This window comes from Acipenser ruthenus, chromosome 15 (genome assembly GCF_902713425.1).
Source record: "Acipenser ruthenus chromosome 15, fAciRut3.2 maternal haplotype, whole genome shotgun sequence".
Taxonomy (NCBI): domain Eukaryota; kingdom Metazoa; phylum Chordata; class Actinopteri; order Acipenseriformes; family Acipenseridae; genus Acipenser; species Acipenser ruthenus.
In genome coordinates this window covers 19,947,718-19,966,006 of record NC_081203.1, presented here as the reverse complement: position 1 = coordinate 19,966,006, position 18,289 = coordinate 19,947,718, and the positions used below count along the sequence as shown (strand labels likewise).

General features: G+C 39.7%; 2 protein-coding genes across 4 annotated transcripts in view; one reads left to right on the top strand and one right to left on the bottom strand.

The window, feature by feature from the left end:
* Positions 1-1,017: 1,017 nt before the first annotated feature.
* LOC117422180 (DDB1- and CUL4-associated factor 4-like) lies at positions 1,018-13,216 on the bottom strand. Of its 2 annotated transcripts, none has more exons than XM_034036882.3 (14): positions 13,108-13,216; positions 11,446-11,545; positions 11,052-11,140; positions 10,719-10,876; positions 9,884-9,966; positions 9,218-9,320; positions 8,816-8,959; positions 8,602-8,651; positions 7,857-7,936; positions 7,273-7,365; positions 6,862-6,959; positions 6,319-6,495; positions 2,412-2,526; positions 1,018-1,992 (listed from the first exon to the last, which is right to left on the bottom strand). In XM_034036882.3, the coding sequence occupies exons 2-14, from the start codon at positions 11,541-11,543 to the stop codon at positions 1,766-1,768; spliced, it is 1,515 nt and encodes a 504-aa protein (XP_033892773.2). In that variant the 5' UTR covers positions 11,544-11,545; positions 13,108-13,216; the 3' UTR covers positions 1,018-1,765. The 2 variants fall into 2 exon arrangements, with proteins under 2 accessions (XP_033892773.2, XP_033892772.2); XM_034036881.3 differs by having other exon boundaries at positions 11,431-11,545; positions 13,108-13,215.
* A 944-nt stretch (positions 13,217-14,160) lies between these two features.
* The window catches only part of LOC117419483 (zinc finger protein DPF3-like), a 53,761-nt gene continuing 49,632 nt past the window's right edge, over positions 14,161-18,289 (top strand). For both annotated transcript variants that reach the window (XM_058987360.1, XM_058987361.1), the window contains exon 1: positions 14,161-14,276. In XM_058987360.1, the coding sequence (XP_058843343.1) occupies positions 14,245-14,276 (32 nt within the window). In that variant the 5' untranslated portion in view covers positions 14,161-14,244. The remainder of the gene's footprint in view (positions 14,277-18,289) is intronic.

Sequence of the window (18,289 nt, the reverse complement as noted above, 5' to 3'; positions counted from 1 at the left end):
ATTGTAGACTAGGGCATTTTTTATTTTACTTTATCCTCAGATTATTGTAAGTTACCAGAATCAACAACATACTAAGCCCCTTTAACACTGGCATGCTCTACCCGGGTCAGGACCCGATGTCATGCGGGTCGGCTATGCGATTTCACACTGCTTTTGATAAAGCAGGGTTGACCTGGGTGACAGACACAGGTACACAATGTGCGTATGAATGCGCCAGAAGCAGCTAGTTATGGACGCTTCCATCCAAGCTTCTCTGGATTGAACCGTCGGCCCAAATGTTGATTAGAGCAAATTCATCCCTGCTGCAATCTGGCTCATGCTGCGTCTCAAGCAACAAATATATGGTCTGGACCCAGGTAGGAGTGCCACAAGAAAATGTATCAATGATAGGAGGCCATATGTCCCATCATTGCTTCCTAATAATGGGTTGATCTCAAAACATTGTCTAGTCAGGATTTTAAGGAACCCAATGATTTTGTATCCTGTTGATTTTGATTGAATGTTTAAATCCTGGGGCATGACCCCATCAAGATGGATCACACTGAACAGGGTGGTGAAAAGATGACGCTACTGAAACACAAACTGATTGTCTAGAAGTGGTGATAAATTGGAATCAGGTCTTAGAAAGAATGATCAAGGCTTTTTTTTATTGTTATTTTTAATTTGGGACTAGATGATAAAAAGTAATAGAAATAGTTAATTTGAAGAACTGGTTGCAGCACATCTAAAACCACAGGGTGTAACTGCTTTCAGGCTTCACTGCAGGTCAATAGAGGTTTTGGCTTCAATTGACATTACTGATTCAATGAATCCTTGAGTCACATTAGACACACCCCATTTACACTGTGTATTGGATGTGTTATTGAAGCATGAATTCAGTGCTTGCACCCCACTCAGCCTGTTACTGGAATTTACTCTTCACCATTTCCAGTATCTCTGCATCATTTAATTGGTCATTTCACTGAGCCGCAGCTGTAGTTTTGCACATTAAAAGCACTTTTAAATCTTTCAGAAACATTAAAATTAATATGGTTTATTTATCAACTGATTTGTACATGTAAGGGGATGACCATACTGCATGAAACATTTTATTTTGTAAAACAATTTTATTTATATAAGGCCAGATAAATGCTCTCCATTGCTGCCTCTACCCAGTTAACATTGCTGTGAATTGTTGCTAATAAAAGTTACATTTGTCCCATCTGATCAAACTGGTTCTTGTAGAGCACCAGAGTATCTCCAAGGCAGCAGTATCACACTGGATGAATGGGAGATCAAAAGAAGGAGAACATTCTTGACATCCCTTTCAGCTGTGCTTGGTTCAGCCAGCACTGAGAAAGCATCTTTGTTCTCACAAAATCGCTTGAGTATGCTGGACAGTCATCAGAACAGGGTGCTCAGAGAACAGTTTCTAGAATGGGATGTTGGATAGTGGAAACGCAGCAAATAGGGAAGTGGGCTAGCCCTATATCTCTCTGTAAACTGCCAGAGTAAAGGGGACAGGAGGAGTACTGGAGATATCAGCAGCTCACTACAGGTATCTCAGGAAACCAATACTTAAGAATTGTACAAATACTTCCAGCTGCAGGTTTACCAATTAATTTAGTAGTCTTATTCCATCTGTAAAACTGAGACACTGCTTACTGTAAATCTGCCAGAGCAATGACCAACCCAGTTCCTTCTAGACATCGCAATAAACAAAACCCCACACCCATTTTCTTCTTTAACAATTTTTTTTTTTTTTAAAAAAACACAGTCCATTTCATTAAGCGTCTGCCCCTTGCTGCTCCTGGTAGTCCGAGTTGTATGAGAAGTAGTAGAGGTCCTGGCTCACTGCCATGAGCAGCCCTGGCAGGCCCCTGCGGCCCCCGAGCTGTGAAGAGAACACCACACTGGGCACAGAGTCCTTGCCAGCCGGGTGGGGTGACGGGATGGTCCGAAGCAGCCGGCCATCTCCAAGACTCCACAGCCTCGTGTAGCAGTCCTGACCAACTGCAGAGAGCAATCAACAGCACGGTCACATACAGCAGTAACACACGCCATCCTGTCAAATTACCATGCCCCACATCCACAGTACGTAAAAATGCAAGTGTATGGACAGGACCCTCCATATTACCCCAATTTTATATTCTACCAGTAACTTGTATTAAATGCTCCCTGGTTTTATTGCAATTGTGTAAGTGGCTATCTAGATAGATGCAAGCGTGATACTGATACAAACTGGCGTCTCTACAATATGCATCTCCAGCTAATCATCTCTGAACCTCCAACCATTTATCCTGGATGAAAGTACAGATTTAAAAACAGGTTCCCATCATCTCCACAGACAGATCTGAGTACACAATGTTGTTCTGTAAACAGGAATATTTCCTGAAAAGTGAAGCAACACGGCCGATGTTTGGGGTCCTCACCTGCTAGAAGCAGCCCCTCTTGTTCGTTCACGTGGACAGGCAGGTAGGCATGCTCATTGTGATGCCCTTCGTACTGCTGCACTGCTTTAGCCATCCGCAGATCCCAGAGCTTTATCTGAAAAATTAGAGATCAGGAAGAAGGACAAGAAACTCAATGGCTTCAACCTTGAGTTCCTGGAGAACACTGGTTACTTTCAGAAAACTGAGTGGAAGTCTAAAAGAATAGCATGTCAGTGAAATACATGCCTCAGCTGTAAATACACAAAGAAAATGAATGAAGATGAGAAGACAGACAGACAGACTCCATATACCCTAGATTATGATAACACCATAACTAAACAACGATCTTAGCATGTTTATCAAAATTGGATAAGCACTTCTCTAAAAGTAATAATGTGGGATAGATGGAATGGCTGAAAGGAGACAGCCAGCCTCCATAAAGCTCTATGTTTTGATACTATCAATAACGTCTGCTAAACAATGCCCTTGGTAAGTTTCATCGCAATTGGATAAGCATACGAAAGCCTCCTTTGTATCCGTTGACAGGGACATGCTAGAGCAAGGGTTACGTCCTGTACCTCCAGTCTCCAGATTAGCCAGCCTCTAAACATTCACAGATTTAATGAACTTATAGTTCAGTGCTGTCCATTCCTGAAAGTTAGGCACTGCTTGAAACGCTTGTCTACTTATTTTTTAACAATCGTTAAACCAGGATATATCCTTGGCTGAAACATCTTTACTTTGTGTCTCATACTTTTATCTTAGACTAAAACCTCCAAACGTAGTCACAAGCTTTTCCGAAACCCTTGCTAATAATCAGATCCGATTTCTGTAGAAAATTTGCATTGCTTTCACGTCCGTTTGTGGTCTTCATTTTGTTCTGCTTCAGAGGAAATTAAACCCTGCCTTTGCAAACCTTTAAGCTGCAGGGGGTTTGCTTAGAGGAAAGGTTTCCGCAGTGAGGGAATGCAAGTCACAGATTGCAGTTTGCTGTGAGCCAGCAGACTATTCAACATACAGACGTGCTCAAATTTGTTGGTACCCCTCCACAAAAATCGAAGAATGCACAATTTTCTCTGAAATAACTTGAAACTGACAAAAGTAATTGGCATCCACCATTGTTTATTCCATATTTAATAGAAATCAGACTTTGCTTTTGATTTTACATTCAACATAATATTGTAAATAATAAAACAAATGAAAATGGCATGGACAAAAATGATGGGACCCTTAACCTAATATTTTGTTGCACAACCTTTAGAGGCAATCACTGCAATCAAACGTTTTCTGTAGCTCTCAATGAGACTTCTGCACCTGTTAACAGGTAGTTTGGCCCACTCTTCCTGAGCAAACTGCTCCAGCTGTCTCAGGTTTGATGGGTGCCTTCTCCAGACTGCAAGTTTCAGCTCTTTCCATAGATGTTCAATAGGATTCAGATCAGGACTCATAGAAGGCCACTTCAGAATAGTCCAATGTTTTGTTCTTATCCATTCTTGGGTGCTTTTAGCAGTGTGTTTTGGGTCATTATCCTGTTGGAGGACCCATGACCTGCAATTGAGACAGAGCTTTCTGACACTGGGCAGTACGTTTCACTCCAGAATGCCTTGATAGTTTTGAGATTTCATTGTGCCCTGCACAGATTCAAGGCACCCTGTGCCAGGCGCAGCAAAGCAGCCCCAAAACATAACTGAGCCTCCTCCATGTTTCACTGTAGGTATGGTGTTCTTTTCTTTGAAAGCTTCATTTTTTCGTCTGTGAACATAGAGCTGATGTGACTTGCCAAAAAGCTCCAGTTTTGACTCATCTGTCCAAAGGACATTCTCCCAGAAGGATTGTGGCTTGTCAATATGCATTTTAGCAAATTCCAGTCTGGCTTTTTTATGTTTTTCTGTCAAAAGTGGAGTCCTCCTGGGCCTTCTTCCATGGAGACCACTTTCGCTCAAAAAGAGACGGATGGTGCGATCAAAAACTGACGTACCTTCACCTTGGAGTTCAGCTTGTATCTCTTTGGCAGTTATCCTTGGTTCTTTTTCTACCATTCGCACTATCCTTCTCTTCAATCTGGGGTCGATTTTCCTCTTGCGGCTGCGCCCAGGGAGGTTGGCTACAGTTCCATGGACCTTAAACTTCTTAATAATATTTGCAACTGTTGTCACAGGAACATCAAGCTGCTTGGAGATGGTCTTGTAGCCTTTACCTTTACCATGCTTGCCTATTATTTTCTTTCTGATCTCCTCAGACAACTCTCTCCTTTGCTTTCTCTGGTCCATGTTCAGTGTGGTGCACACAATGATACCAAACAGCACAGTGACTACTTTTCTCCATTTAAATAGGCTGAATGACTGATTACAAGATTGGAGACATGTGTGATACTAATTAAAGAAACTAATTAGTTTGAAATATCACTATAATCCAATTATTTATTATCTTTTCTAAGGGGTACCAACAAATGTGTCCAGGCCATTTTAGAATATCTTTGTAGAATCAGCAATAATTCATCTCTTTTCATAGCTTCTTTGCTTTATTCTATGACATACCAAAGGCATGCAAGTATACATGATAAAATAGCTTTTAATTTCATCACTTTTCAGGAGGAATTAAGCATTATTTCAATGAGCTGTAAGGGTACCAACAAATTTGAGCACGTCTGTATATACTACAGGAACTCACAGAGCCCCTTATTTATGTGTTTGGAAAAAAGCATCAAGTGACTGCTGTAAAGTATCTGGCAGACACAAACAGTTTGACGAGGCTTTGGAAGCAAAATACACTCACTCATCTCCAGTCTTGTTAGTTTAATAAGAAGGTTCTTCTCTGTCTTGACGGCTTTGTGATCCTAATGAAGAATTGGAGCTGATCAGGAGGGAGAAGGCATTTTAACCCTTATGGACCTCACAGCTTAACCTGACCATGTGACTGGTAAATGCACACCAGTACCCACTGGCCTGCATTAAATATGTAAAATGTACTGCTACACACACACAATTATATATATATATATATATATATATATATATATATATATATATATATATATATTACTAGTAAAACTTAGGGAAATATAACAAATGATGTCCAAATCTAAATAAGGCGTGAGCAGGAGAGCATCCTGGTAACATGAATCTGTGCGTTTCTGCAGTTTTGAAACACACATCAGCGAGTAACCAGTCAGCAGGAACCTTTTTATGAAAATACATGTTCTTGAACCCAGTCAAAAAGATATGCTGGGGAGCTGTGATTTACAGCCATTCTGAGAATGTGCACACATGCATATGTGAATAGAACAGAACACAGACTAACGCTCATATTGTGCACATGCATTTGTTTCAAGTTTGTGCAGTTTCAATAAAGCCAGACCTTAATGATCTAATAATCGAAGTGCCCCACGACACTGCTGTTTTCAATCTAGAACTCATACACGTATTATTGTTCTAATGACTACAGTATTTTTTTGGCTGCTTGACTGCATGTACACTTCCTTATTGGAGGAAGAAGTTTCAAAGTATAGGCTTGGCAACACACATGCTTTCAATCAGAAGTCGGCAGGGCCACTCTTTAAATGAAATACTGTTTCCAGGTTTATTTCTATTTTAGGTTTGTGTACTGTACAAGAAAGTTTATTTTTGGCGATGTACCGCACTGCTTTTTTGATGTAATAAAAACAGCTTGACTCAGTCGTGCGTTAAAGAATTCCTGACAACCGGCCATTTCAATAAACAAGGGAAGTTTCTAACCCTGAATAAATGTACCAGGAAAAACATATGTGGGTAAGGGTTATGCAACAAATGTGCGCTATTTATATCCTCTAAAAGAGCCCTGCTGCTTGTGTACAAACGTTAAGAGTATCCCCCACTTCCTTACTGTATTTTTGCCAAGTGTGTAAGGGTCCTTTCTGAAAGGGCCGTACCTTCCCCAGCATGTCGGCTGCGATGAGGTAGTTGTCGTCCTGCAGGATGCGCACCGAGGTGATGGCAGAGTCCTGGTAGAAGCGCACCCCCTTCCAGCCGTGCCCCCTCCTGGCTCTCTGCCGCAGGTCAATGCTGAAGATCTCTCCTGTGCGACAGCCGTTGTACAGCACCGGAGCCTGCAGAGGCACAGACATGCTTTTATAACGAGAGGGCAAAAACAAAGACTCCCTCACAACACCAAGCCACACTGATTCAGTTTACCATACAAATAGTTTTTCAGAATACAGTTAACTTAAACGCTGTTAAAGGGGACTCATTGTACTATTAAACCTATGTCGACAATGAATAATCACACTATTTTTAAGGCAAATTAATTTCATGAGCGTATTAATAATGACTAATACACATCTAGTACTGGTACACTGAAGTAAGTCTTCAATTTGAGGAGTCACGATAAAACAGAATCAGGCGTGGCATTCAGCTGTTACACCCATACAGCCCAGTGTGTCCTGTTCTGTGCAGTGCCAATGCCAGTCTCTTACCCGCAGTGCAAACTGCTGTGCCAGCACGTCACTGTTGATCCCGTAGGTCTGTCTGCGGCCCGTCACAGCGTCCGTAACAATCACCAGTCTCGATAAACCTGAAAGAGTTTTTAAAAAAGTATACTTATGGCACTCATCCATCTGCACCATGAAACCTGTCTGTAAAACCTCATCTTGTTCTCGTATCAAACTGGGGCAGCCGCCAGTTCCATCTGCAATCAACCAGACAATCTGCAAATCTTCACTGGGTCACTTTCTTCTTCTAAGAGAGCTGGAGAGATTGATTCCTGCCAGCAAGCGAGCAGCACTCCTGGTAAATAACTAGACATTTCAAAATCGTTCCCAAAGGTAGATGGAAACACAGCATTGTTTCCAGCAGAGGGCATGTGAAAGGGTTTCATCAGTTCTCACCTGTGCTGAATTTCTTGTCTGCCTGTGGGTTAAGGCACCAGGCACAGGACCAGGCTGTTGAAATCTTAAAGCTGCAGAGCATTCCCGGCTGATCTGAAAGACAAAACAACACACTCTGACCCCTTGCTTGCTCACTAAAATATCCTTATATCCCTGAATTGAAAATCCTGCTTTCCAAATCAGGTAAAATACATCAATGAGTAATCTGTCCCCTAAGTCTAGCGGTACCCTGAATATTGTCAAATATCCAATGGATCAAAGTCCATTAAAACAGGTAGGATTTATTCACTCACTTCACCCCTAAAAAAATGTATTTTTCAAAAGGCGACTTCCAAAATGTTACCATATTGACTTACCATTTTTGAAAGCAGGGTATAAATGCCCTACCTTAGTTTATGTGCATTTTTTCATCTGCCTCAATATGTTTGTGCAAATAGAAAGTGGTTTCAGGTATTCCTATCAATGTGAGAGCTTCAGAAGATCTCTGTTTTAGCACAATCGAATCCACACATTTCAAAGTAAACCAACCGCAATATGTAAAATCCATAGCAGAGCTGCTTAATGTGTCTCTGGACAGCACTTACCTGGATTGGAGTTGCTAAATAAGGAAGCTGGTAGCAGACTGACACAGCCAGGGGTATCTGCGATGCCCACCAGACAAAGCCTACAGGGTGAGTTAGGGAAAAAAGACCTTTCACAATCTCTGGCACTAGGGGGACCTGAATTTGGATGTATTGCACTGTAATCTAAAATGTGAAACATCCAAAAGAATGTTAACTAATGCAGGATCTAGAGACTAAGCATCACCTCTAATTGATAAGGCGAAAGGCAACTGAATTATCTGACACGGCTGCATAAGCAATGAATATAGCAATATTAATTTCTATGTACATCCAATTTAAGGGATTTTTATTTTGGTAATCTCAAATCAAATTTTAAAAAAAGCAATACAAATAATATGTGCACATTCTGCTTTCAAATTAGGTTCCGGGTCACTTATTTCTAGTTTTGAATTCCTACTAGTAAGAACATACTATAAGAGCATAAGAAAATGTACAAATGAGAGGCGGCCAGTCGGACCATCTATTCTTGTCCGGTTCTTAGCATGTTTAATGTCGTAGATAAAAAGTGCAACAGATCTCCTGGTTCTTTGCTCGTCTATTTTTGTTTTGTAGATTTTTTTAAAAAAATACATCACAATAGATTAAAAGTGACCTACAACATAAGAGAACCTACTGTACATATCCTGAAAAGCAAAAACCAAAAAATCTTCAGCACAACAGAAAGTGGGCTTGACACTGTGCTACTGTTAATAAACCAAAAGGATACAGAACGTGGGAGTCAGGGTGCGTTACTGATGCCCAGCAGATGGAATTCACCTAAAATACAGAAAAGAGTTAAACCCGTTCCTGACTGCAGAGGTGGAGGGACAGAAAAACAGAAAAATGAGCGACAGATATGGAGGTGAGAGATATAAAACAGAGGGATCAAGAGAGAGGCAGAGACAGAGATAGAGACAGAGATAGAGACAGCGCAGAGCTACCTTGCGGTTGGTGAAGTAGAGGTTATCACACATCTCCACGGAGAGGGAGCCCTCACTGCAGCCCTTGAAGTTCATGATGCCGTACTTGCAGCCCCCGTGCTCCACGTCATTCACAGTGAACACGCGCTCGCAGGCAGAGTCCGCCTGCAGAGAACAGAGATTCAAGAGAACAAAAGATTTCACACAACAGATTTAAATTTTTTATAAGCCACTTGAAATTAACAGTAATAAAATGGTTAGTCTTTCTGTGTTTTACATTAAAAGAATATGTGTAGCATTAGTTTATATGGGAGGAATTTGATTAAAAGATGGTTTTACATTGCAAGTGCATTACTGTACAGTGGGTGGTGACCCGGTCACAGAAGGGGCTTTGTAAATTGCTGCTGTTGCTTATGAACTCACCACGATGAGTTTGAAGTTGTCTGTGTTGGGGCTGCTGGAGTCTGAACTCTGCACCTCCAGCTTGTGCCGTCTCATGCTGCTCACCTTCAGTTCATGGATCAGCCTGAAAGCAGAGGTTTAAGGCAAGGAGACCACTCTTAGAGACAATCAGGTCTTAATACTGCAGTCGCCCTCTTACTCTATATTAATTAGTGCTGGAACAACTATTTGAAAATTCAAAAGAAACATTGCTTGAAATGTATTCAGTGGAAGAAATGATCATGTTTGTATTTGTATCGTATAACAGAATTTATAAATAAAGCATAAATAAAGTCTGAAACAAATAACACACATTCTACTGTATTTTTCTTTCCTCCAGCTAATTGGAAAACATGATAAGCCCATGTTGGTCCTGGCACTATTTTTTATCCTGCTGGCATTTGCCCCCTAGCCTGGGTGACAAGCCCATTGTTAACATCACTGTCTAAATACAATCACACACTGCTAAAGAATTCTCATCAAATTCTAGTACTTCAATATGTCTGAATACAGTAACATCAGCTCCACACGTAGAAACATGCTTTTAAATGTCTGCTAACCAAGAAGTATTCTTTACACCTTGAAACGAACAAGAGTTCTAATAATTACAGACATATACCGGTACATGTAAATATCCCCGTTTTCTACCTGCAGTACGAGGTCTCTGGTACTAAACCCAAGTGTCTCTTCTGGAAAAGTATTGTGGAGTTCAAACCAGCCCGGGAGCTTTTCTGCAGGGCAGCAAGAAAGAAAAAATAAAATAAAACAGCCAATGTATGTTAGTGACTTCATCTATAACTATAAAACACTCAGAAGTATTGTAATTGTAATGCTAAAATAAACTTATGACAAACAATGACAAAGGGTGACTTATGTCAGTAACTTACATGCTGTATCCCCCACAAAGAGTACACATAAAACATTACATGGTTAAGTATTGTGAAGAAGGAGGCCATGGCATACCCATGCACAGCTTCATGAAAAGCAGACAAATGGTTTCCAAGACACAGGCTCACCAGCTCAGCTAGTCAGGTTAACTGTAGGTGTAGTGAAAAGTTGGGCTACGTAGCTATACCAAGCTTTGATGTCACCATATTTTGATAATGTCACTGCATTTGACTCACAGCTGCATGGCACAGTTACATAGGGCATGATGCCCCTGTAGCATGATGTCATGTCATTCCCCTCATAGCAACCTCGGTGCCTCCACTATATATCTTCCTTGCTATGTATGTTCTCTTGGAAATCAAATGTAGTGCATAATTAATTGTGAAAAAACAAAACTAAACATGACAAAACAGAACATTAATAAAGCTATAAAAGTGAGTAAATGTGCTCAAAATAACCCCTACAAATGTGTATATGTAACTTTGTCAGACCAAATGACCTGCATTTTAGTAGGTTATCTACAAGGCTTCATCATGTGTTGTGAACCATCAGGCTGGTAAATACTGCTGTAGTGAAATGCCCCCTCTCCCCTCACCTTCCTGGGCTTCTCATCCTCCTCCAGTAGCCTCACCCTGCGCCCCTCCTGCTCCCTCTGCTGGGTCCCCTCCCTGGTCAGAGGGTTGCAGTTGTTGTGTCCTGGGAGAAGGCGGAAATAGCGATTCTTCTCAGGGTCAAAGTAAAACCCAGGGAGCTCTGGAGGATTACAGAAAACTCAAAGATTAGGAAACAATGCACTTGTTTGTTTAAGAGAAATCTTGGAAACAGCTTTAACAGGAGGCTGTTGCAATGCGTAGCAGTAGTCCTGTCAAAATAAATGTACAATGTGTAGGGGAGAAGAAGAAACAAAAAAGAAAAACAACCACCTTACCTGGTGCCGGTGAGCTCTGGGACAGGCTCGGGGAGGCTGTTTCAGGAGAGGGTTCATTCTGGGACGTCCCAGGACCACCGCGCTCAAATCTTAAGAGAGTCAACAACAAAATGGATGAGATGAAGTACCCTAAAAAGTTCAGGCTTTGCATGCATAATAGCCATGCAAACATGTTAACAGTGCTGATAACTGGCTTGTACAATCTGGGCCAAATTGTTTCAGAGAGGTATAACTAGCGTACAAAAATGTAAAAAATTGGGACGACACAAAATGTTTAAATGACAAAAAAAAAAATTTTATTTCTGGACGTTTCAGACAAAAGCCCTTCAGCTGTGTGTACATACACACACACATTATATATATAACACACACACTGTACCTGTATTCCTCAGACCTGTGGCTGGAGCGTTCCCTTTGCCTGTCTGGATTGTGATGTTGTCTTTGATCAGCTCTTCCCCAGTCTCCACGACCCTGCCAGTTGCCTCTCTTCATTCCTGCACAAACAAGATTAACATACCAGGGGGCTTTAGAGGCTCATGCATCTTAATTGCAAATTGGCCACCTCCTGGAATTAGACTCATAGAATAGTTTACCACGTATTAATAGATAAAACACACAAAACACTAAAAAAATAATTAGTTTCTGCCATGGAGAAAATGGTGTGTGAGCAAAGGAGTATCTTCCTTTGGCCCAATAGTCTCCTCTGGTTTCCAGATCTATCAATCAAACTATTTTTTTACAGCACCTTTCATGGCAAGCCATGCCAAAGCATTTCACAATCAAATAAGTAAAAACGCCTATGAAAACAAGACCAAACAATAAAATAATACATTCTAAAATGATGTTCTGATTATTTCATGAAACTTAGCTGGTGCATCATCATCTTTCCAATAGTGTCCAGGGGCAACATGAAGAACTGATCCATAGTAGTGCACATGAATGACAAACAACCATAGCTGGTATTGATAAAAACAGGTCTAAAAGTCTAAATGACAACACACTACCAGATCACAGCCTAAACACACCCATGGTATTTACAAGCAGCAGAGAGACACCAGACGACAACAGCTGACAAAATGACTGGAATCCACCATATGTATTCAATACACTTTAAAATTAGCCTTTAAAGTTGCCAACGTTGGCACACGGTTGTAGTACCAGTTTGACATGTTACTATACAGTAAGACGGTTAGGCAGACGCACAACATTTGAGTTCATATTACAGTATAATTATATATAAGTACAATAGTGGCCACAACCCACAAGTAATTTGAAACGTGTTTATCAATCTCCACCACGTGTATTTACTGATGGGGGAAAAAAGACACTTATTTACAAAAAAAGTCAAATGTTTGGAGTTCGTTTGTCCTCGAAAGTGTGAATATTGTCAATTTGATGGTTACAAAAACACAGAGAAACTCGCTGGTTTATCGTAACAGAGGGCTACACATGGTATGTATGGTATGTTGTATCCCTCAGCTTGATTCCGAGTACGATACAGCATTAACTAGTATTTATGAAAACAGAATGCCACATCTGTTTTCTTGTGTAGGTGCATAAATTCGAGGCAGGAGACTGGCACAGCGTTTTGTGACCAGCAGCCACGGTTTGAGGCGGAGAAGTGATCAAAACGAAGGTCGTATAATAAAATTGTTAAAAACACCAAACACAAAACGTAAATCACAAACAAGTCAAATTATATACATCTCTCACAAAACTACCGTACTATTTTACTGCAACACATAAGTAAGACGTGTGATATATTAATAAACAGACATAAACGCTAAAAGAAATGTTAACCACACATATATTTGCTTAACACTATATTATTGATATTTTGTAAGTAGTACTACACGGGATGAACAGAGCTTCCCTCCGTGTTTATTACATTATAAATACAGCATTTTTTAATTAATTAATTAACTAACTAAACGGACACCCCATAAACATTTAACTTTAACGTGTACAACAATGAAAAACAAGCATGAGCAGTGTTTCGATAAATATAATAAAACAAATACTCGAAACACATTAACAAGCTGTTTTCCTGTATTACCTGCTACAACGCGGCATCCACGTGACTATTAGTCCAGCCTTTGATCCCTCATTGGTCCAACCTCAGGGCTCGCTGGCATATTTTGGCTCTGTGATTGGTTCCAACTGGTAGCAATTACAGCAGCAACGGACTGGTAAAGTTGCTACTGTCAGGGTATATTAGATTTGTTAAAGGAACAGTAGCCTGATTTATTAAAGGTTAATGTACCTCATGTCAATGGGCACCAATCTCAATATCTATTAGCAGTCACTGTAAACTTGGATTATTGTTTTAACAAAGGACATTTGGAAATCCGGAGAGGGTTTTCTATGAAAACAGCACCTCATGTGGACAACCTATTTATTGCATGTGCGAAATGCATTCAAGTGTGTGACATATGCGTGACATATATTTCTGATATTGATAATAATAAGCTAATGTGATATTTTCTTACACGCATACATTGCATGGGTTGCTTTGTATTAGACATATACACTGCACTCTATGTCGAAATGATTGAGTGAAGAACCTCGAGTTTAGTAGTCACGGGTTCTACCACTTTCATATGGCAAAGCAACAAACGCCCTTGTTCCTGACCAGAGGGTGTTGTAAATTGCAGAGTCTATTGCTGATGAGCAAACACACTTTATTCACAAAGACAGCACGAAAATGTAAACAAGAGGGATGCACCAGCATTTTTTTTTGTTTGTTTGTTTAAGTTTTCACATTAAAACACACGTTGGAAACAACTAGAGTATTTCAACCAGAACAAAAATCTACGAAACCTATTTTTTTTAAATATGTAAACAAGTAGATCTTTGTAATTCGAATTGGGAGGAAAGGTTAAAAAAAACAAACAAAAAAAAACAGACTGGTACTTTGTTATCTTGTCTGTGATCTTTATGGCGGTGAAAAGACAGCAGCGAGCAGTAAAAATTAGCACCTTGTCACTTTAAGAGCCGTACATTCAGTCTGCTTTATAAAAGCAGCATCCCCTTGAAATGTGTTTGACAGCTTTGCCTACAGGCCCCGCCCTATCTTGATATACCTAACCCCGATTGGCTAGTGGGCCGGGTTTCCCGTTGCTGGTTGGCTGGCCCCCTCGATGGGCTTCTTCAGAACTCCGAGACACACAATATTGGGTTACAGTGTAGCAAAATGGCGACTGTCATTCACAATCCCCTCAAAGCGTAAGTAATTCTTACAAATTAATACAATAATTATTTTGAGAACTTTTCTGTTTAAGTGTATGTACAATCTGCAAAAAACAAAAGGAAATATTCTTTTAGCAATCAAAACAGCAGTCGAGCGATAGCATTTTATGTGAATGTCTGCATGCATTTTTGTGTGCATCTGGACAAATATATATTAAAAAAAAAAGATTTTTAAAATACTTTTTAACACTAGGTGCGCTAAAAATGAACAGCGTGCTCAGATGTTACGCATGAAGTTTGCATACTTTTACAGAACTTCATTAGGTTTTTGTAATCCAATATAAATATTTAAATGTGATAAAAGCGATACAGTTATCTACTATATAACTTAAACAATTCTGGTTGTTCTTTGCGGGTTTGTTTTTTACAAGTAACATCATGCATTGTACATCTATTAAGTTAATACACACACTGTGATTGCTTTTAAATCTGTTTTATCTGGTGTTGTTTTCAAAAGTATAATTATGAATCCTTTGCATTAAAATACCGATTCACTTTTATGATACGGAATTTGGGCAGTTCTTTAGTGCGCTAAATTATCGCGTTTATTTCAAATCAATAATGCCGTTTAAACGCCAGCCTTCTTAACCCACTGTTTCATATTGCAGGTCGGAGTTATAATTTATATTTATCCGATCCGTGGATCAGTGCGGCGTTCATTTCTAAAAGGTTTACAGTGAATAAAAGTTGAAACGGCACCAGGTCGGGGATATTACTAGTAGGGGCACTTGTAAAGAAAGCAGAAAATAACCACGTACTGCGATCAAATGTTAACAAAACTGGTACTTTTGCACAACAGTACATATAGTATCGATATATATTCAGTATATTAGCAGTTTAACTATCTCTACATACAAAGAGAGGGAGGGGATAGTCAGCGAGGGGGAGTGTTCTCTGTGGGGGGGGGGGGGGGGGGGGGGTTATGTGAGAATGAGATATAATACTGGTTTAAATATGTGTGCATGAATTATGCATGCAGTGTGTTTAATATTAAACAGCCCTTCACATGAAGAGTATTATAAAGCTACTTAAATTAATATTAAACAAGGCAGGAGAAGATCAGTTCCCATCCCCTCCTGGAGTTTACTGTGTGGTGACTGTGTGGTCCAGTGGTTAAAGAAAAGGGCTTGTAACCAGGAGGTCCCTGGTTCAAATCCCTCCTCAGCCACTGACTCATTGTGTGACCATGAGGAAGTCACTTAACCTCCTTGTGCTCCGTCTTTCGGGTGAGACGTAGTTGTAAGTGACTCTGCAGCTGATGCATAGTTCACACACCCTAGTCTCTGTAAGTCGCCTTGGATAAAGGCGTCGGCTAAATAAAAACAATAATAATAATATTGTAATTTATTTATACTATTTTACTTTTTGTATTTTTCTGTACATTGCAATGATAGGATTGCCTGAGGTTCTTGACAACCCTTTATTTAATTGTGACAAAACTTGGTTAAGACAATCTTTAGCACATGTTATTGAGAGTATCAGCTTCCAGGGGTCTATATTGAGTACAGTACATTTTCGGAACATTTGCACATTGTAATGGATCTCCTCCTAGCCACAATACTACTGACATCAGCATAAGGCATGTACTTGCCTCTCCACTACAGAGCTTGCTTTTTAGCTGAATGGTAAGACTTTTGCCTTTGAACTGTGAGATTCCTACTTCATGTCCAGCCCGTCCCTTTCCATTCATTTCAATAGGCTGAGATGCCAGTTGTTTTCAGTGGTGCCCCAGATTGGACTAAGAGGAGATCCATTGCATTACTACAGATTTTGGAACATTTGAAATGTTCTGGTTTATTTATTAAACTGATATACTGTACCAGCCTCTTTATTCATCAATCGCTTTATTTGTTGTTGCTTGAATAGCTTATTGCATTCTGTATTCAATGTCAAATGTGGAGCACCTCTTTAGTAATGTAGAGGTTAATTACACGATTTTCTGAAGGTTAGTTTTGCTCATTGCGTGAGTTGTTTCCCTGACTGTGCTAGGGTTTGCCTCAGTCAGTAAAGCTGCATTTCCATCTGCCACTGGCATTGCCTTGAAAGCAATGTGAAATGGACTTGTTCATTTCCATCAGAGTCAGATTAAGATCAACTAGGACTCTGTCAGCCCCAGTTAGGATTGCGGGCTGGCAGAACTCAATCTCTCCAACTCGCACTGATGGTGGAAGTTACCCAATAAGTGTCCAATATGAAGGGCTCAAGAGACGGGAGTAAATCTCTGACTGCAGAACAAAACATGTAGGCTGAACATGAAGGCTGTGACTATTATACTGTCAGGGAAATGTTGGGGATTGGTGAAATAATTTGTAAATAGCAATCACACAAGTCTTTCAGCTGTTTTTGATGTCCAAACGATTTTCGGTAAAACCAAAATGAAAGTTTAAAACCAAAAAAACGAACGACTGAATGGGACTTACCATTGTTACACTGTGATAAATACTGTAAGCTCAGTACAGTTTTACTGCATCATGAATACCAATGTATTCTATAGTTAGACAATGTAGCAAGAATAAAATAATGTATAAATAGACATTCAACTTAATTTAACCCCATAGTCACCGCGGTCGGTTGTAAGTGGCAAATCGCATTGGAGTAGAACTGCAGCTCATGTGATATATCTATAACTATAGAGATAGATATATAGATATAGCTATATAATATATATATATATATATATATATATATATATATATATATATATATATATATTCTATGACGCTATGGTAAAACCCTTACACTTTAGTTTAATCAATATGCCAGTAGATTGCAGCAATAAAGTAATCAGACAAAACTAATTTAAATGCATGTGTTTAATTTCAGTAGGTTTGCATTTGTCTGTTTTAGTTAGTTTTAGCTTTATTATTACATTTTTTGTTAAGTTTTTACAGAGAGTAATTCAACAGACGCAACAGACTCGACTTTTTTTTTAACTCAAACACTTCCAGCTTCAGCTTTTTATTTTTTCGGATGCATTTTTGATAAAAGGTGTAAGTCAGGGTGTGCAGGCTGTGTGTGTGTGTGTGTATGCCTGCAGTGCTAGCAGCACCAGCACCTTTCCTCAGCAAACCGTACTGAGGGCTGTCGCAATCAAGCAGGTAGGTCTTGTTATAACTTTTGATTTTATATCACTGTATTACAATTATTAAGAGATATTAATTTAAACTGTCTACATGCAGCAAAGTGTGCGATGAGCTTCTAAAAACACCTGCTGGCGTAGTGCTAAAACTGCTAAAATTGTTTTTTCATTGTACAAAAAAATTGGGTTTCGGTACGGTTTTATCTTTTGTCGGTATCGTTCGGTTTGGAAACCTATTCAAATGTCGGTTTCAGTTCAGTTCAGGTGATCTCTTGTGTAATGTTTGGTTGCAGATTGGATTGTAGATTGTAAGTTGCGGATGGAAGTGGCTGCTGTCCTAGTTTGAAAATTGGACTGAGATGAGACTGAGTTGCAGATGGAAATATGTCTGGAGTGTATGTGGTACAGTTTAGTTTACTGTACCAAGCCCTAATAGAACCATATGCCTAATGTGAGGAATTGTCAGGACCACAGGGTGTCAGTTACAGCACTGTAGTTGTTCAGTTTTAAAGACCTCAAAGGCTTTTGATTTGGAAAGGTATATTTAATCTACCCGTTGTATGACATGCACATCGTTACCTCAATTGTTGATTCACAATTCAGGTCCGTAGAGGCTTCTAAGAGCTAAGGTTTTGTTTCAACCAAATCCGAAAACATTTTTTAAAGAAAAGTATTGAAATTTGATGCACACAGAATAATCTCATCAGACAAACTGTAGAGAATAAGTCAAAATATTTAGGTTGTGGTTGAAACTAAAACCAAACTAACTGGTATCCCAAAGGATTAGATGTGAGAATTGTTTTCCCTCACAAACCTAAAAACGAATCTCGCATGTAAAAAGCACTGTGATTGGTGTTTTACAAAGAAAGGTCTCTACTGTCAGCCAAGTGCAGCATTTTATCCATGATCA

Coding starts and splice junctions, on each gene's coding strand:
- LOC117422180 (XM_034036881.3), bottom strand. CDS start 11,543: ATGAAGAGAGGCAACTGGCAGGGTCGTGGAGACTGGGGAAGAGCTGAT. Junction 10,877..11,051: donor CCAGAGCTCACCGGCACCAG/GTAAGGTGGTTG, acceptor GTAATCCTCCAG/AGCTCCCTGGGTTTTACTTT. Junction 1,993..2,411: donor AGAGGGGCTGCTTCTAGCAG/GTGAGGACCCCA, acceptor TGCTCTCTGCAG/TTGGTCAGGACTGCTACACG.